Source organism: Betta splendens, chromosome 3 (genome assembly GCF_900634795.4).
Source record: "Betta splendens chromosome 3, fBetSpl5.4, whole genome shotgun sequence".
NCBI classification, from domain to species: domain Eukaryota; kingdom Metazoa; phylum Chordata; class Actinopteri; order Anabantiformes; family Osphronemidae; genus Betta; species Betta splendens.
The window spans coordinates 16556699-16576562 of NC_040883.2; the positions used below are offsets into that span (position 1 = coordinate 16556699).

The following is a 19864-nucleotide window of genomic DNA, read 5'->3' on the forward strand; positions in this document are numbered from 1 at the left end:
AAGGAGTCACAGGGAAGTTTAAGAACAAAGCAGCAGCACATTAGTAATTACATATTTTATTTCAGTAAATAAATTAATTAAAAATGGACACAATTTTTTTATATATTGAAAGAAACTATCTGTAATGAGATCATGCAAGACTGTCATGTCTTTTTAGTCCCCACGTAACATTTGCAGTGGATTGAACCAGTAAAAATGACTTGTAGAAAATAATAGCTGTGCTACTGAAACGAGCGCCACTCGAAACGGCGGCATTTTCACACGGCAACTCTCATTGCACAGAGAACATGTGTGGGTTCCGCATGAAACACAGGAAGTCGCCACTTTAGAGGGATTTTACAACAATTTATGACCCAGCGTTACAGCGTCTCATTTATTCAACGTTATTTTGAGCAGTTCTTTTTTTTTTCTTCTTGCTACTGTGTGCTGCTGTTCTTCTGTGATGAAACTCAATTCAATCCATGTCAGAATCTACATGTTTATGTGCTTCAGATATGGGGTGTAACTATGTGACTGAATTTGTACTTTGCAATACAGGTCGATAAAGTCCTCCGCGTCCGCAGCGGTACCACATCGGTACTGGAAAATATTTTTTCCAATCTATAATACACAAAAACTTGAAGAGTGTGCAATTGTGCTTCAGTCCTAACAACACATTATACTTGCACCATGTACTTATACATTACAGTTACTGCGTACAGTAATACTTGTATTACTGTGCATCAGTTTGGGTGTGAAATTAAAAGTTTATAAAACCAAAACACCAAACAGTTGCATTCTGTGAGTTTTAGGACATCAGGAAATACGCCGACTCAGCTGTCAGTGTAATGGCCATAGATATAAAAGTCTTTATATTTATGGTATGTCCTTGTTTCTGGCATAAATATTTTCACAATAAGAGCCTGGACCGACTGACCCGAAAACACACAACATGGTAAAACCCAAACGTTTCTTTAAAGACACAATGGGGTGCCGAGAACATGCTCTGGTCATCTTTTGCTCCCATGTGTGACCCTGCAAACATATGTATAAGTCCCACATGTCAGACTTCAGGTTCACAGACCCAGCAAAGTGCAAAGATTCAACAACACACTGAAGATAGAGTTTCCAGTCATGCCTCAGTTCATGTCTTTGACTTCTGAAGCGTGGGAGCCTGATGAGGAAGTCACTGGTGATGGTGAAAGGACTGAACATCACGCACAGTGTTGTCAACACACATTATAACACCGCTTTTTGTTTTTCGTGTTTTTTTTTTCTTTATCTCCCCAAGAAGGTTATTTGACAAAGCTGACAGAAAATCAGCAATTAACAGTTATGAAAACATGGCTATAATATTCTTGATTTATGAACTTGTAGTGAGCTTGAAAATACTGAAATGAATCAAATCAAAACTGACTGATCAGCTGTTGTCCAAAGGATTTTTTTCTCTACTTCCACTAAATCATCGGACGTCCTACTAGCTACTCTACATTTCCAGATCCCTTTCTGTGGAACACAACGCAGTGTATCAAATGCCCCAGAATGTGCTACTTTTCTTTGTATACTTTGATATGTTGCTTGCAAAAATGCAAAGAAATAGGAACTTATGGCCAATAATGCCCGTTAACAGGAAATTATAAATGTACTTTTACTGATTTTAAAACATTGTACATTGTTGTAACATTTTTTTAAAATTGTGAATGCATCACACTTAAAACCCAACATGAGAATTCTCTATAGATTTGGAACACATCTTGTCTGCAGTTGGTCTCGCTCAAAATGAAGCTTTGTGCTTTTTACCATCAGATTCTTGAGGTATTTTTACTCATCATTTGAATCATACAAGTAACCAGTGATTTAGTGTAAACAACCTATCGCACACTTAACACTTACAGTGCACTGCTGTGTATATTGCCACACACCAGAGCTCATAGAATCAAATATAGAAACATTTTTTCATTTCATTTTGGCTGCGAATACGGAGCAGATCCAGAACAGCTCACGGTTTCCCATTCCTTACAGTTATTTGTGTTTATACAGGCCAAACTAGTTGAATCAATCTGCATGAATATTGTTGATGTACTATAAGTGTATCACACACTGACAGATTGTAAATAACAACACTGAAACATACATTACTGGATAATCTAGTCAGTTATGCATGGATTTAAATCCATATTTAGCTCGTTTTGCTGGTTTAGATTAGTCAGGATTAGACTTTCCACTAGTGTGGTTTGCCACACTGCTCTTGCATTTATTGTAGTTGCAGCTTGTGCAGTACTGTATATTGTTGGATTTCCTATTATGGGTAAACAGTGGAGTAATCAAATACGTGCTCCACGGCTTGGATCAGATTAGGAGTCAGCTGTCAGCAAACAACTGGGTCTGTCAGAGCAGCAACAGCACAGCAGCACAAAGTCACAGCTCAGCAGTTACTGTGATGTCACGTCATCGTTCCTGTCACGCTCGGTTTTACTTGATACCGTAAAATATTTTAATGCAGACGAATCCATAACGAATTCATGCTCCCTGTGCCACCCCCTGGTTCTATCCTCTCCAGTTAGTCAGCCATCATTAACTCTAAACAAACGGAAAACAAACATTCAAAATCTACTTCACACAATGATCTGGACCTACATATAGATGCATTTGTACATATAGAATTTTTTTTAGAAGCATCAAACTATTTGCTCTTTGTTGAAAATTTACGGTATATTTTATTGTACTGACCACTCAGTTGGGTCTGATAGTGCCTTTTAGAAGCTGCAGAATTCTGCCCCTCTGGCTCATGTTTGATATCAGTAAGTGTGCTACACTAAAGATAAGCAATGGGCAGTTGATGCCAGGATATTTTTTTTCATTATTATCAATAACACAGCACACATCACTTGACTAAAAGAGGAATGATGACAGGATGCCTGATGTTTTGTGTCTGTTCCCGTTGGAGGATTCAGCTCATGATTCATTCAGAGTAACTGAGCATGTGTGTGTGTGTGTGTGTGTGTGTGTGTGTGTGTGTGTGTGTGTGTGTGTGTGTGTGTGTGTGTGTGTGTGTGTGTGTGTGTGTGTGTGTGTGTGTGTGTGTGAGAGTGAGTGTGTGTGTGTGTCATGTCATGTCATGTGAGGGAGTGTGTGTGGCTTTATGTAGTTAAGAGAGCACCATTGTAAGACAAATTCTCTTTAGAGAAAACAGTCACCTTAAGATCAGCAAGAAAAAAATCAGAACCGAAAAAAAGTCTTATTTGTGCTATGAGAGCCAAGTCTCAGTCAGACGTTACTCTAGGTGTTACTCTTGGTGTTCCTGGAGACCCCTCTGGGATTTTCATCATTAGGTGTGTGAAGTTTGTTGTTACTTTGTTCCTTCTGTCACAATTCAGGCACACTGAACACTGATGGGAATGGAGATGTCGCAGGTGGTGTAGGACGGTGATGGGACAAAACTGTCTTAGAGTTAAACATCAAGGTTGGAAGGGTGTAGTTTGTGCGTTCAGTGGGTCAGTCACTTCACGACGCCAGCGCTCCTGTCACACGGTTCCGTTCTCCTGCCTCGGCTTGTGGGTCGTGGTACGAGCGGGCGTGCTCAGGGAAGGTGCCAAGGTGCAGAGGAAACCAGCCAGCAGCGTGAGGCCGAGGCCGCCCCAGGCACAGAACATGGACCAGCCATAGCCATGGCTAATGTCCTCAGGGAGGCCGTACATGTAGCGGGGGTAGCGGGACAACTCAAAGTTGATTCCTGCCACACACGTGCACAGGGAGATGATGCAGCATGTCCCTGCGAGAGCAGAGGAGACAAGTGGCGGTTTAAAACTGTTCCAGGTCAATTATTCAATTCCTACACATACTGTGCATCATACTGCAAAACAGGAATCAGGTTACTGCACAGCATTGATTGCCTGATCTCACGTTAACCCATAGATGCTCTCAGCTGACATCAAATAAATACAGAAATGAAATCAAATTTGATTTGGTCTGCATGCATGAGTGTGGCTGTGGGCATATGTGCTCTCACAGTACCTCCCATGAGAAATAGTAGCCCAGCTACATATTGCATGAGGTCATGCTGCTGGCAGCATCCCAGCACTCCAATGATCCAGCCAAACAGGATGATGGACACGGCCATTCCCACAAAGCCAGCCGTCATTCTTCTTAGATCTGCAAGCAGGGTTGAAAAAACACCCACGAGGGGAGTTGGAATTTACAAACATGACACATAGAGCTGAAAAATGTTTACTTAAACTGGTGAGTAGCCTGAAAGCTTAAAGTGACGGACATATTCATATTTAAAGTCTGAACAAACTCTAATTAGAGTTATGTTAGAGTTGCATTTGTGATATCACACATCAGATAGGAGCGGGACACTACACTATTTGGTCCACTATTTGTTGTTTTTAACATATATACGGAAAGCACCAATTTTTATGTGTCAGACTTACTACAAAAAAAAAACAATTGTATGAATGATAATAATTTGTAGTAGAATGATTAAATCAGAGCATTTCATTTCAGTTACAGCATTGAGTGAAAAAAATACATTTGTAGTGAACATAAAACATCACCCCAAAAAGTTATAACATAAAGTATCAAGCTATATTCCGTCCTTTGTATTTGCCCCCTTCTTGTCTATCTAAATGCTAATATACAGTATACATGTAAAAGAAGACACTGATCTGTCCGACCCATTGTCCTCAGATAAGCCCCAGGACTCCCTGATAGTGATGATCTGATAACCTCTGGTCATGACTCTACGTGGGACAGAGGCCAATTTGCCTTGGAGGATTATTCTTTTCATTTCTAAACAATGATTTACAAATTATTGGAAACTAGTGTGAAGGGGCAGAATGGTCGTCCAGTACATTCTCATGCTATAGTAGTACTGGCAACTGTTACTGTAACGTGGCTGCTCCCGCTCTGGACGACTTACTAATGATTTACATTTGGAGGAATGCAACCTGTGTGACATGAATTAATAAATGTCAGTTTTACAAATATTGAAGCAAAGTGGAAATGTTTAGATTGTAGTAGAGTTTGCTAATAAATGTCATCGAGGTGAAACACTGAAAAATAAAAAGGAACCATAGTCGTGCCTTGAGGAATCCCAAACTTTACATTAAGAAAAAAATGTGTCAATTAAGACTATAGGCCACACAAGTGTTTTCTTTGTCAAAATTGTAGCAGAAATCCACAGAAGTTAAATGAAAATTATTAAGCATTGTCATTTTCATGTGTTTCTTTTTGCTCTAAATCTCTGTTAAGTGAATACAGCAGCAGCAGAAAGCACAAAAATAAACATTATCAAGGAAAGACAATTATAAGACTAACTAAAACTGCAACAAAGTGCAACAAATCTCATGTGAGAAAGCAAAGAGTTCCAGACTCACGCAGTGCGTGCCACTCATCCTGTCTAATGGTTTTTGTGATGTTGACTGGTAAATTTCGTGGTAGGATGGAAGAAGAGTAGTGGTACTTGACTGGGGTACATCTCTGAATTATGCCTGGCAATAAAAACAAAACAACATTAGGACAGTTAGAACTGGAAGACATACAGTATAGTGTACAAGCAAGCAAACACTGAAGACCTTTAATATGGACCCTTTGTCCTGCTTGTGGGATTCTGAAATAACAATGTAGGACCTTTATATTACTGCAATTTTACATATATATTTTATTGTCCATGTAAACCTTGTATTTAAAGAATTATACTTAACGCAGATTGTTTCATCAAAGGCCACATACTTATTGTTCTAAATGAAAGTCATTTTAAAGGTTTAGTAATGAACAGGGTGAGACTCATTAAATTATGCCACTGGAACAGTGTCAAAAGCTTTTTTACTTAAAACAATCAGTTCCTTATCAAAAAATCAAACTCTGAGATGTTTTGGGAATCCTCCTTTAATCCTCTTTTGTTCGTGTTTCTCTTCTTTAAGGCTTTAATCTGAATGTTCTTTGTTAATGACATCCAAGGTTACTAGTGAAAAAAGTTGTCTTTTCATTTGTTTTGTTTTTTGTGCAATATATTTCATGTTTTCCAAAAGGATTAAAGTGATATTGAAAATACATGATCCTGAAGCACAGCTACCTGGGTTAAGCGTTCGAGGCACCCTGTGGTGCGTCTAAATCACACTTTGAAGTGAGTAGGTTCTATGGACACGTCTCTGACTTTGTGTGATTGACAAATCTCTGACTGTCCTAATAGCACATGTTGCTGCACCTTTCTTTTTCCACATTCTCTGTCAGTGAAAGACCAGAACCCGCTGACACTGTGTGAAAACGTTCTATGTAGATTTGAAGCATGTGTTCAAAACCTAGTGTAAGTGCTAATATAACACTGAATCAGCAGATTTGGTTTAACACACAAAATGTTCTTTTCCTGACACAAACACAGTCACAACGCTGTGAAAGAAACGTTGAACATTAGTATCAGACACTGTCAAACCCAAACAGTACCATCAAGTTCACAGACTGCAGTACAATGATGTTTCATTAGCTGTTAAAGTGCATTGGCTTTTATCTTTCATTCTGTTTGATTCCAAAAGGAGTTTTGTTCATTGCATCACCTGAAAACTGTTGCCGTCAGAACCATCAGACTGATTTGATATCTGATATGTTGTGCTTGAACTTGATGTCAAACTGATGAATGTGAGCTGCTCTGAAACAGAACTATTATGATACAAGTGCATTTTGAATGACATTTCACGATTAATGTGATTGCTAATCACCTTCAGTGAACAAAACAGGGCAATGAGTAACTATTCTGAAAGAACAGCAATAACAAATATTTTATTAGGTGCTGCTATGAGTCCGAGTAATAGCATTAAAATTAATAGTGATCTTATGAATCACAATCAGCTTAGGTAAACAAAGTAATAACACACAATTTACTTATGGGCCCATTACTCCATAAACTAATGCTAAATGAATTTCATTGTTCTGTTTCAAACTGTAACCTGTATCTTTGCTCTGGCTGCTTGGAGCACAAGTATTTTCTAGCACTCGAGAAGTGCAGGAGCAGAAAGCACAGTTAATACCAGTTAAAACTGTAATAAGGTGACCAAAATTATTTAGCAGCAGCACAATCTCTGAACACAAAACACCTCATACAGTTGAGTCAAATGTTGGAGACAATGTAAAGAATATTTAAGTCACTTAAGTCAGTAACTTCTTACTTTGTATTAGAGTTTATGTGTCCATGCTGCAACGTCAAATAAATAAAACCTAAATGTGCTGTATTCTGATAATGGTAATTATGATATGTTAATGTAAGTGTTATGATGTGGACGGTTTTTTGTTCAGGGCCTTAGATTGTTCTGATCGTTAGAAAATGCTCCAGAAATGGAACCGTTTGTAATGTGCTGTTTTGGCCGTTTCTATGCTTAAAGCTCTGCGTTCTCAGCTGTAATCACAGCACCGTGACCTTCATCTTCTCAGACCCCCACCCCACACAAACACTTTATGCCCATATGTTCGTCTTAGGACCTTTTTCTGGAGCAGGTACACATACATGAGTGAGGCCTGAGATACGGCTGCTATTGTTACGCTGCCTCTTCTCTGCTGCGAAGACCAGAGCTAAGAACATAGCTAAAAACAGGAAAAGCTCCAGAGGTCCTATTGTGTGAAATGATCCTTTCACCAGATGTGGTTTAGTCTCGCAAAGATAAACCGGTTTAGAAAATAAGCAGCAGCAGAGACCGGCCATTATGTCGAAACGGAGGTTCACTCAGCACCATGGACAGCGAAATTCGCCAATAAAGTCAAAGGAGGCACCAACTCGCCCCAAAACGCGTCGACGTCTGGTTTACAAGTTACAAATATGAAATGAACGTGTGTTGCTGCGGGGGGAGAGCGTGGGCCTGTGGTGATCCGTCCGTGTCAGGCTAGGTGTGAGCTCATCGCGGAGCATCACGGCCTGGTGCACGCCAGAAAAGCCAGGCTCGCACCGCTCGTGTTTACCTTTGTATATGAGGTCCTCGGTCTCCAGGTCGAATCCCTCCCGGTGGCACTTTCTCCCCAAAGCCCGGAGATGGTGGAGTTGAACTGCCGGCTGCAATGAGACTCCATGGACGACGCTGCGGCCAGAAAGTGCCGCTTGCCCCTGACGAGCGCACCAGCATCTGGGCCGCTACCTTTCCTCTCCAGGCTCTTTGGAGGCATCTGGAGCGGGAGGTTGTGGTTCGAGATGTAGATGTAACCCGGGTCGTTTCGCTTGTTCGCATAGTTCTTACACCTCTCCCGGTGCCTCCTCGCGTCGGTCTCGTACCAATAATCGGTGCAAATCGCCATCGCGAGCAGCCCCAGCGCACAGAACGCCAAGAAGAGCCCTGTGCTGGTTAATATTTTCATAGCGGCCATCTTCCCCACTCGATGGAGAGCCCAAATAGTCGCAAGAAGGTTCCTCCGTGGCCGTGGTGGTGGTACCGCGTGAAATAAATCACGACGGCACTCACAGCCTCACGCGGTCCTGCACTAGGAGCATGATGCAAGGCCAGCGCTGTCTGGACTGGAAGCCGCAGTCTATTGTTGTGGTACCCGGTGGATGCAATGTTGTTCCCACCATCTGTTATGGTACAGGAAGAGAGGGGATGGATGGCGACCAACGCTGTGAGGAGAGGCAGGGGCAGTGATGTAGTTGCGCCCTCTCTCCTCCAGGATGTCGCGGGATGGCGAGCAGGAAAACGGTGCCGTGGACGGGGGAGTTGGTCATTTGCGATCCTTGAATGGTCATTTTTAGGTTTGGTGAACATGCTAAATGCTCTTATGTGCAGCGGGGGGTGTAATTGTGTAGTTAAAATGTAAGCAAAAAACATATGGAGCGATTCTTTACATTTTTTTAAAAAATCTAATATAAACTTTTATTCTAAAATTGATAAATTACTGATTGCTCTTAAGCAAAAGGCTCAGGTCAAGCCAGTTTATAGAGCACTACTACTCCAAGCACCTACGGATCACTATTTTCAAAAGTTACCTCTTTTTGGGCCAAACATTCTGCCTCCCAACGACTGAGACCTCATTCAAGCAAAGATGCTGGCTGTCAGTTAAAAGTCTTTCAGAAACAAAGTGCCAAGAGCAATCAAGCTGCAAGTACTACCATTTCTTACATACTGCGGTTTCTAAAATATTAAATATTCAATTTGTATTCAGTAAATATTGAAACGCACCCCCAACTGGATGGGAGCAGTTTACAATTTAAAACACTGGTGCGACTGCTTGTTTACCAACTAAGGTGATGTTCTCCTGTCTCATATTTGTCCCAGGATCAAATATTTTATTGTAGACATCGTGAATAAAACACTTGCACTAAACAAACATTGAGGCCTCAGCTGTGTATGAATTAAATATTTGTTACCCATGGACTCGCTGTTTCCTGTTGAATTATTTTACAGTGCACGTAGCGCTTGTTTGTTGTCCTTCTGTGCTGTGACTGAGGAAGGCTCCCACAGACAATAGGCTGCTCAGAGGCTGATGACTAAGGAAGGCAACCTGCAGTGGAGTCGTTATGGCAACAGAAGCCTGCCAAACATACTGTGTAGAAAATGGACAAATGTTAACACACCCTCCCTTCACTCCCACGTGACACTTCATGCATAAGACATTTGCTGTGAAAGTATGCTCACGGTGGAAGGCTGAAGTGAAGCTCACCCGACACTGGACGAAGACCACACTCAGTTGATGATTAAGTTGTAAATAAAAGAGGCTCTTCTAAATTTAGATGTTTAAAACTTTATTTAAGAGAGGAAAAACACTGAACAAGATCTGAGTCACATAATATAAATAAACCTGTATGAATTACGATCTTTGAGGAGTTTCCCAATTAATGTCAGAGTTCATGAAACTATTAACTAACAGTACCAACCCTTTCTACAGATATTGATTATATGGTAAAGCAGAGCCTTGTGTTACCAACCTGTGCTCAACATATGCAGACTGTGATATAAAACAAAAACGTGTACTTTGGTGCAGAGTCATGAGTAACAGACGATCCAGATTTTTATGCCCTTTATATTTAACAAGCCCAGAGGTGGAGTGGTGGTGGTGCACGTCTAATCAAACTGTGTTTCAATAAATACAAAGCAGCTACATCAGAAATTGAAGTTGCAAAACAGCAACAATACATACAATGTTTAAACAATTTAGTGTCATAGATATTGAAGGAGGTCCTTCCATTGTGCAGATACATCAGATGTACCCGTGTAAAAGCACTGTACATAAAAACAAGATTGTCTGATCCACAATATAACAGACATTTTGGTAACACATATCCATATCCCTTGATATTTAAGTCTGGCACATTTTAAAGTGTCCAAAAGGATGTGCTGTTGGCAGACCAAGAACGTCTTCCTTTCAGCCATCCATCCATAAAGTGCCGTTCTTTTGTAAGAGACTTTGCTTTGGTGTAACATGATGGTGCTGATGATATGATTGAGGCGTAACAATAATGTTTTCTGGAATAGGTTGTCAGAGCACATCCTGTGCGGAGCTCCAGTGTCTGGTAAGGCGAGATTGGGCTTTTCAACCAACAATGGCAGAGAGCAGAGCCATGACAGCCACTCCACAGAAAATGAGAAGGATCTGCAGAAGGGAATGCCTGAAAGAGAGATTAGGACAGATTCAAGACATAAAAGTGTATTTACTATTTCACATAAGCAAAAGTGTTGGCTCTCTTAAATAATCACTATAATAGAAGGAAGTAAATGCTTGCATATGAGCAGGAGAGATAAACATTGTTTAATTGGACTGAGGACCTGGGAGCTCAAAAAAGTCAGTTTGATGTTGGTGCAGGAAGTATTAGCGTTTCCTGTTCACACATGCAGGTCACCAGGTTAAAGTCCTGAAAGGTTCAGTATTCCAGCACATGTGTCAAAGGGGATATAATGTGTGTAACCTGAACTTAACCAAGAACGGGTTTTAAAACTCTGGTTTCACTGCTAAAGGTTAATCAAAAAAAATCAGGCCCTCACTGTTAAGAGCATCAGTGTTCAAAGCATTCAACACACCTGAAACTGGACTCCTCCAGCAGGTCGGGAACCACATTCACCAAAGCAATGTAGAGGAAGCCTCCAGACGTGAAGGGCAATATCCAGGAAGTGGCGTGTTCTAAAAAACAGAACAGCAAAAACACTGAGAGATAGCCAACACCGAGGCGTCTGATGGAAGGTCTGGGTACCAGTGCTATTTTACCTGCTCCGTGTGGTGACTGAGTGCACATGGCGAAGGTAGCCCCCAAGACCCCGACCAGCGCCGTCAACAGCTGCATGCGGGCAGCACTCCACCTGTCAAAGCCGGCCCTCAGCAGAATGGCAAAGTCTCCCACCTGCGGGTGATTGACAGGTTGTCCACACAAAGTCTGACTAAAATGTCCAGCTGTGTAAAAATAAAACCTTGAAATTTTGGAATATTTGATAATTTAATGGACCAGACTTGTGTAGACTCACCTCATGGGGAATCTCATGTAGCAGTATAGCAAAGGTGGTGAGGAACCCAACCTGCAAACAAACAAATTAAAGCCACTTGTTTGACTCCTTTTAAGATAAGTGAATATTACATTACACTGAGTGAATATTTACTGTGCGTGCAATCAGCTATTGAGATTTACAAACAGCAAATCCTAATGTATTCATGTTTAACAGACATTACAGATCATTTTATTCAGCATGTGACAACCCACATAGTGTGTATTAGAGTAAACACAAAACACTGCTGGGGTGTCTTGTAGGTGTGTGTTTGAGGCTTTGGGTTAACTTCCTCTCTGGCACACGGATCTACAGTTCATGCTGCTAGCCTTATGTCTCTCCAGCTGGACTCTCGCTTTCCCACAGCTACAAACATACAGTAAGTCACCAAAGTGATCCATTTTAGCACAGATTAAAGTGCACAACAAACAAAGAAAAGGCTGTAAAGGAAAATGGTTTGTTTTATCGTGTGATGAATGCTCAGTGCTTTTTTTATACAATAGTGGAAAGGCCTGTCGCTCTGCCAACCAGGCTTCATATGCTGCCAAACACAAGCCAAGCGTTGTATGTGTGATTTCCCCAGAAATATTTTTGTCCTTTTGCTTTTAATAAGAAAAATAATATTTCTGGAAGCTGAGTAACAGGACTTTTTTCCACATTAGGTGAAATATTCACAGCTCATTCAAATAGTGATGTTTAGACATGAAGCAACAAGGTGACAATACGGACAATGGAATTTGTTGGTTGTGTCATTAAAACTCCTTACCTTTTTGCTAACCAGGAAACTTCCTGCTACTGCCAGTCCATGTGTGAAGTTGTCAATGCAGTTGGCCAGGAGGTTCAGATATCCGCTTGTCTGATACACATAAAACATAATGCCAGTTACACTAAAGTACATTACTCTTGGTTGGAGGAATGCATGGGGTAATCATTTATAATTTAAAGCAATCCTGGTTGGATTTGTTTGGATGTAGCTCTGTATCCAGCCTCTAGGTTTGCACCGATTGTAACTAAGTTACTTTGGCCTGAAATTTAAGCAGCACACGATACATTCCTGAGTAAAACTGAAATCTAAGATACACAGACCCCCCTGCACACATCACCATCAAAAACAAAAGGGCTATTGATGATTGATCATGAACGTTTCAAGAACCACATCAACATTTCCAGCTGTGTTTTTTTCCCTCAAACACAACTTTTGCTTCACGTCTCAGACTTAGCAAAGTTGCTGGTCTTGACAAATGTCACTTGAAAGGACTGAAAAAGTAAAAACTTAATCTCTTGCATAAGCACCCCATTTCAAGACTTCACCCCCAGTGGCGTTTTCCTAAGGAAAGAAAATCTGTCTTCTTTATCTGAACTGGGAAATGTTTTGGTTGTCAGTATTACCTTGATTTTCTCTGATCTTTCCTGCAGACTCTGTGGCTTGGAGGATTTCCATGACTCAGCATGGTGCCCATTTCTTTCTATTGCTGCCTTTCCACTGAAAACTGAATTTGAGTGTGTCTGCAGACGAAAAAAAGGGAGAAAACAGGACAAAATTTACATGTTTGCCAGGAGGCTCGTCTGCAAAATATTTACTTTCAACTGCTGCTGTCTAAAGAATTACAGTACGCGTGACCTTTGTGGATATGCATTTTGATTTGTGTTGTGTTAGAAAAACAATAAAAGTGTAATGAAGGTCTTTATTGTTATTATATTTGAACTACAACATCAACATCTGAACTTTTTAACCTTTATGTTCCAGACACAAAAGCTATTTCTTAAAAATTCCAGCACTTTTTATATATAAGCAAAGACAAATTCATTTTAGGCAGTAGCTTCAGTTTTCCGAGAACACCCAACTTCCCTGTTCCCTCATTCAGAAACCACATGCGTTGCAATTTAAGCTGCTGGGTCAAATTAAACAAGGGGAAAATAGCCGGCGGTCATTTGTTTGCAGACGTTTGCTCTGTGTCTATGATTGAAACAGGGAAGTAATAATGTCCAGAGAGATGTCACTGATCAGATTTTCCCAGCAGAGATTGGAGGTACATTTTCATTACAGTACAAAGTCAGTACAGTTAACAGGCCTGTTAAAAAAGCATTCATATGCTTCACTATCAACATAATTTATGTAAACTTAGATTTTAAACCACTGTGATGCACTGTCTTCACTACAGTATCACAGTAAACTGTAACCTCTGTGCTAGAATACACTTTGCTAAAGGAGTAATTTAGGATATCCTAAACATGCATTCCATTAAATAATATTTTTCAATACATATGACACAACCATTAAAAATCTCCACCGTGCTTCCTGATTTATCTTGTTTTTTAAATGAACATCCCTCTTTTTCTCCTAAACAATCTATTACTGTGTCCCTGCCTATTGTTGCCTCTGCCTATAAGCTGAGTGTTCTTCTGTGGACACTAAAATGGCCTAAGCAGCTGCTTCACGCTGCTACTATAAATAGACACTAGTGAAGGAGCTGAGCCATGGATTCCAATCTTCTTGCTAAATGGCATTAGAGTCAGGAGGAAAGAAAGGACCATCTTTACAAACACACACCAACCACACTATTCCGGTCTAGCAGATTTAGACCCAGTAGAAACACTGCATTTGTCATTTAGCATTAATTTCTCTTTTTACACCATTTATTGATTTCTAATAGAACATTTGTTTTAACAATTATCTTGAGTGGACACTAATAATTAACTAATACGTGCATTGTTGTTAAACATCAATTTATATTTTAAGTATCAAATAAATATTTTAACTAGAAATAAGAATATTTAGTAATTAATTATGGGGTGCTGCTGCTTGTCTATGCAAGCTAGGAACTAAGCATCAGATAGGCTGTTGCTAGCATACAGTACTTGATGTACTCTAAAACAGGTAACATACTTATCTCTGCTTGCAAATGAATTTTAACCCTGAAACATCACCAAAACACAGACACCCTCAAAAATACTGTACAGCGTGCAGATCATGCACAAAAAATGTCAACCAAAGTATGCAAGGACTTGTACACACATGCCTTTGTGGTGCGAGACCTTATCAGCATGGAGCACATTTTTCCAATGACATGACAACTTTCAAAAGGTATTTATGAAGAAATACTTACAGCAGAGTTAAAATTCAGGTCTGATTTGGAAATCTGGGTTCTGGGATCTGGGTGGACGTCCTGGTCGGGAAACATTTTCTCCAGAAGGAGGAAGGCCACCAGGCCAGCAATCACCCACAGTCCCTGGGTCACACAGTGGTTCTGTTTGCCCACTTGAGAGAAAGATATACAACAGCATTACTAAGCACTAAACTCACATACACTAAGTGTGTGGGTTTAGGAAAAAGAGTAGCTTATACATAATGCTTTAATATGTTGCAGGAAAAGTATAAATAATAGCAATAATGAAGTTTGTCACAAAATAGTAAGTCGTAGAAGTGTAAAAGTGTAATTCTTAAAAAACATTTCTGTCAAACGCATGCTTGTGTGATTTATGATGCAAGAACATTTTTAATGTTGACAAAACTGCGCGATTAAAAACAGAATGAATTTGAAACTATCAATCACACTTGTAAAACAGTAAACTACTCAACCTGAACTGCCAGAGAGAGCCCACGCCTCAGGAAGGAGGTGAAGGAAAACATCTCCAAGGAGACCACCAATAGCAAAACTCAGGAGCTGCTTTAGCTTCTGACATCCAGCTAGAAAACATCAGAAAAGCCAGAAATATAGTAATTATTACAACTATTATGTATGATTTGTGTCAGTCTTTCAGTCTTTCTTGATATAACACAACAACTCGTAATAATACCAGCCGTAGTTTCTAAACTCCCCTGGGAGTAAACTTCGAAAGCTTATAATTTTTTATGCAACGGAACAAAAGATGCACAGGAAGATGCACTAAGGTGCCTTTGCCTCAGGCCAGTAGACTGTGAGTCCTCATGTCTTTTTTTATTCCCAGTGACTCCCTGTGATGAACAACCATTGCTCAGGACTGTACTTCAAAACCTAAAGCCACATTCCTGTGGGTGGGGTCAGTCAAGGTTACCAAGTTACACCCTTCTCTAAAGAGTCTGTGACCACAGGCCAGAAAAAGTGTTAAAGTACCGGTATGTTAAAGTCTTAATGGTCACTGTAGGTTTTCATTGATGGGTTGTCTTTTAACTAGGTCTATGATACATTCTGTGTAATCTTTTTGTGATAATAATGTAAGTTACTACATAATGTACAGGCATTCATCTAATACCTTCTGTTTTGAGGGCTGCTCCAGCTTCAATGGGAATGACAAGCAGGGGGAAAATCCCACTGAGTCCTACAGCAACAGAGCCCACCAGTGACAAGAGCCAGACATGCGCTTGTTCGCTGGCTAAGAAGTCTGCTACTGCCTGGAGGCCTGGGAGGTCATCTGTCAGGCTGTGGCCTGGTCCTGCAGCTGTGGCTGTCGCATGAGCCATGACTGTTTGTGTCATCTTCTGGCTGCTTGATGCTCCTCTGGAGGTCAGCATCAGCAGGGCAGCTGGGATAAACAGAGCAGCTAAAGCCCAGCTGGGCTTAGTACAGCTTCCACCTTTCATCCGTCCCACGGTCCAAAGAGCACTTCCAACCAGTAATGCTGGAAGAGAAGCAGAGTGTTAAACAAACAGGCTTCTCATAGGCTTTTCATAGTTCTGTTACTCCTGTGACAATCAATTACCATATTACATAAATAAACACACATTATTGTACAGGCAGCCCATTTAAGGGGGAGCTGGTTTTACCTACAGTAGTTTGAATAGTCAGCTGTAGCCCAGTGGTTCTGAAACTGGTGTCAGATCCCAACAAATAGACACGATACAATTAACCAGGTCAAGAATGAAGAGAAACACACCCAGACTCACTTTTTGTCCTCTGACCTCTTTTAGCACTGAACACTATTTGCCTTTTGGGAGAATGAACTGATGAAGTGTTTCCCTATCAAATCTAATCTTATCTTCTGTCAAATAATAAATATTCTACGTAAAATCTTTTGAAAAAAGGCCACAAGTGGTAAAATAAAATCATTCGTTAACAGCAGTAGCTACTGAAAGATATATGAAGATATAAACTTAATGATAAAGTTTGGTGGTTCATCCCAGTGCTGTCTGGTTCTTTCACGGAGCTGGTGCCAAGTAAGAAAAGTCCAGAAATCTCAGTCCAGCAGCTGCTTCCTGTGGCCGCAGACTGCGGACATGTGGCCGGGACACGTTTAACACCAACTGCAGCGTTACTGCAGAACACGACATTTGAATCCAAGTTGCTCATTTCTCCTGGGAACCCTTTAAATCCGCTGCTCGTTGTTTCGCAGTGTGAAAGTTAGCATCGCCAAAACAAGTTACCCGTTAACAACAGTTAAATGTAGAGGGAATAAAATTACCACGGCGCTAATCACAGACACACTGCAGCACAGTAGTCTGGCTCAAAGGGGAACTTTGACAACGACATAGTGAACTAGCTAACACTTACGGCTGTGGGTAAAAGTTAGCAAAGCTAGCTAACGTTAGCCGAGCTGCGTTAGGAGATTAGCAATTAGCTAAACACAGAAATCACTGCAAAGGGCGACAACTCTGCTAGCAGGACTTTAAGTACATTTGTGTGGACTTTACGGCCCCAAAAGCATTAAGGGAACTGTTAAAGGACGCCAGGTGGCACGCAGTTACATACCTTTCGGCAGTCTTTGCACCGGTGTGTCCCTGCCATCCAGGCCGGATTGAAATATGCAGGCGTGCGCTGCAGAGTTTGTCCATACTCCCAGCAGCAGCGGAGGGCAGGGATCCGCGAGCGTTCCCAAACAGCCACGTATCACGATCCTGGAGGAAAATGTGAACGGGAGAGGAGGCGATGACGCGGCTCCCGCCCCGAGGCGCGCAGGAAGTTTGGCTTTTCTTGCCTCGTGGACTCGGAAACTCTCGTCCACTGGCGTCACCCACTCAAAATAAGGCAACTACCTAAACGTGCGGGTTTTTACCTGCATCTGTCTGTTGAAACCACCGGAAACACAACAAACAAGCACCATTAGCCACATTAACAGGAACCTAATGAATCAAACAGGCTGACTGAACGCAGGAAGGATCAGGTCTGTCACTACAGATGTGCAGTCAACACTTTTGGATTAATGTAAACTGTGTGAGTTATCCAAAATGTATAAGTCTTTATTTGGTTTGATTTTAAATGATAAAATGTCTGTCAATGTCATAATATTATAGTACAATAAGGCCATAGTGCAAAATATGCATACTGTATATAAATTTGACATATTTACACAATATAAAGTGTGTCCAAAGGTGTAATCATCGTTTTTTTGAAATGCATATAAATAGTGACTGAATCACGGTGACAGATTAAATGAAGGTGGAAAGACATTTTCTTGCTCCGCAGATGTTCAATAATAAGATCAAAGTTAAAGTTCTTTTCTAATGCTAAAGAGCAGCGCTTTTAACTCGTGGTGATCTGACCAAGCTCACTCCCAGTGACTTTGTGCTATTGCACTGGAAGACAGGTGGCAGTAATGTGTCAACAAACCAACTATTCTACTGTACAACAAAGGCAAGGAAGAAAAGCATGAGCCGTTCCTACAATATACAACATTTTTTTAAGCGGTACCCCAAACCCTTGTCTTAGACTTTACTGTATGTTACTTACAATGAGCTAATTTCACCTAACTTGGTTACATACTGTATACTTTGGCTGAGCTGACGGTGAATTCTAGTAGAATAAAAGTTAAGTCTGTAGTCAAGTGATGCACTGGAGATTTTACTAAATGATCTGAATTATGCCTAATAACATTCTAACATTCTAAGCAGAGAGGCCTTTCTTAGACCGGTTAGACTGACAACACACACCTAGGTTCCCTCTCTAAAGGCAGTTGTCAGCAGTGCCAGTCTGACCTCAGCTCAAACACAGCACCCAAGGTCCAGTCCGTCTCTTAATCAGCCCAGCCACCAGGTGGTGCCTCTGACGGTGCCAGGGTGCAGAAATAATAATACATGATTATATAGTTTACCCTGACATCTGTCAGGGGAAGAAGGTGGTTATATCATGACACCAGTAATACTGTAGTCCATCATCTTCCCTTTAAACCTGGCCTTTGTCTTTTGTAATCACTTGGGAAGATGTACTGTAAGCCAGATGTTTAAAGGGAAGCACATAGCTCTCACCAATCTGCTGTTTCTGGTGCACTCGTCATTAGAACAACGAATAGCATAATATGCTATAATTAAAAAAATTGTCAAAGTCAAATTAAGGACACGCTGTTTAAGTGTGTTGCTTTTTACGTTTTGCGGAGCCTAAGCAATTTTTAAGTTCAACGATTTTTAAGTGGCTGCCTGTTAGAGTGGCTAACTCTAACAGGCAGACTGAGCGGAGTGAGATGCGAAGATAACAAAAAACATGATTAATATCCGCACTGACTCATCCCTGTCTGACTTGAGCAATGCACAAAGAAAGAGGAACTTGTTGTTTGGTGGAGTAGGGGCCTAAAGCGTGTACGCGGGTGAGCGTGCATGTTTGCGTGCAGATTACCAATTAAAGTATTCCAAAAAGTTCATTTTGAACATTATTAAACAGGTCGAGGTCACAGATCAGGACTAATGCTGCATAATATGTGTTCTCCGATGTGTTATGACACAAACAAACACAAAAAAACCTTTCCACTGTCGTGTGTGTGTGTGCATGTGCGGTGTGTGCCTTGTGATTCACCCTTGTCTAATAATACCCACAGCCCAGTCTGATAGTCGATTCTTGTGGAGTCCAGAGAAAATGAGGAATCAGGAATAAGAAGTGAGAGGTCTGGATGTCCCCTTGCATGCATGTCAAGCGACCGTTCCATGTCATTGTGAAACACACGATGGCCACTGAAACCTCGGGTGACTATCAGCCAGGAAACAAAGGCCTCCTCGTGGACTGTCCACCCACAGAACTGAAATATTCTATAGCACACCTTTGTTTTTGAGATTTTCCATTAGTAACTGCATGTCGCTCATGGATCACACCACACCTCTGCAGACGCACAGTTGTTCATTGCAGGCACTCGGATCAGGCTTTGATGAAGACGTCAAAGTTGACATTGACCTGCAAGAATTGTGGCTCAGCATGTAATGAGCTTGCAGTGCCCTCAGTATATACATCAAGTCATCTGACTAGTGTATTTATGTGATTGGTCACAAATTGAAATTATTTTAAAATGAATTTTGCTGTCTTCACTCTTACCTGGTAAAGGTGCACGTACAGCAGATAGAGGTCACATTTAACTTGCTCACCATATTGTAGTTTAAAATTCAGTTGCCAATTGAACTTAAATGGCAAACAAATGGCACATTTAACATGCAGTAACTGCATAATTTTACATTTTATCATTCCGATTTGTAGGACATATGCATAGATGACAGAAAACAGCGGGGGCCTCTGGATGATATGGATGATTTTAATATGTGGTCTGAT

General features: G+C 40.9%; 2 protein-coding genes across 2 annotated transcripts; both read right to left on the reverse strand.

Annotated features, from left to right (window-relative positions):
• Positions 1 to 40: 40 nt before the first annotated feature.
• Positions 41 to 8614, reverse strand: tmem276b (transmembrane protein 276b). The gene is given in 5 exon segments (XM_055507473.1): positions 41 to 3751; positions 3994 to 4131; positions 5358 to 5471; positions 7927 to 7978; positions 7981 to 8614. Coding segments are annotated over 5 exon segments (897 nt in total). The 5' UTR covers positions 8326 to 8614; the 3' UTR covers positions 41 to 3503.
• Positions 8615 to 9677: 1063 nt separating this feature from the next.
• Positions 9678 to 17363, reverse strand: slc39a13 (solute carrier family 39 member 13). Its single transcript, XM_029145225.3, has 10 exons — positions 17090 to 17363; positions 15657 to 16022; positions 15004 to 15111; positions 14531 to 14682; positions 12813 to 12929; positions 12190 to 12279; positions 11406 to 11456; positions 11152 to 11284; positions 10968 to 11067; positions 9678 to 10558 (listed from the first exon to the last, which is right to left on the reverse strand). The coding sequence occupies exons 2-10, from the start codon at positions 15982 to 15984 to the stop codon at positions 10483 to 10485; spliced, it is 1155 nt and encodes a 384-aa protein (XP_029001058.1). The 5' UTR covers positions 15985 to 16022; positions 17090 to 17363; the 3' UTR covers positions 9678 to 10482.
• Positions 17364 to 19864: the final 2501 nt, after the last annotated feature.

Excerpts from the sequence above, each read along its gene's own strand:
- slc39a13 (XM_029145225.3), bottom strand. The coding sequence starts at position 15,984 with ATGAAAGGTGGAAGCTGTACTAAGCCCAGCTGGGCTTTAGCTGCTCTG. Across the intron at positions 15,112-15,656 it reads AGCAGCCCTCAAAACAGAAG|CTGGATGTCAGAAGCTAAAG; the intron begins GTATTAGATGAA and ends GATGTTTTCTAG. Across the intron at positions 11,285-11,405 it reads TACATGAGATTCCCCATGAG|GTGGGAGACTTTGCCATTCT; the intron begins GTGAGTCTACAC and ends AATCACCCGCAG.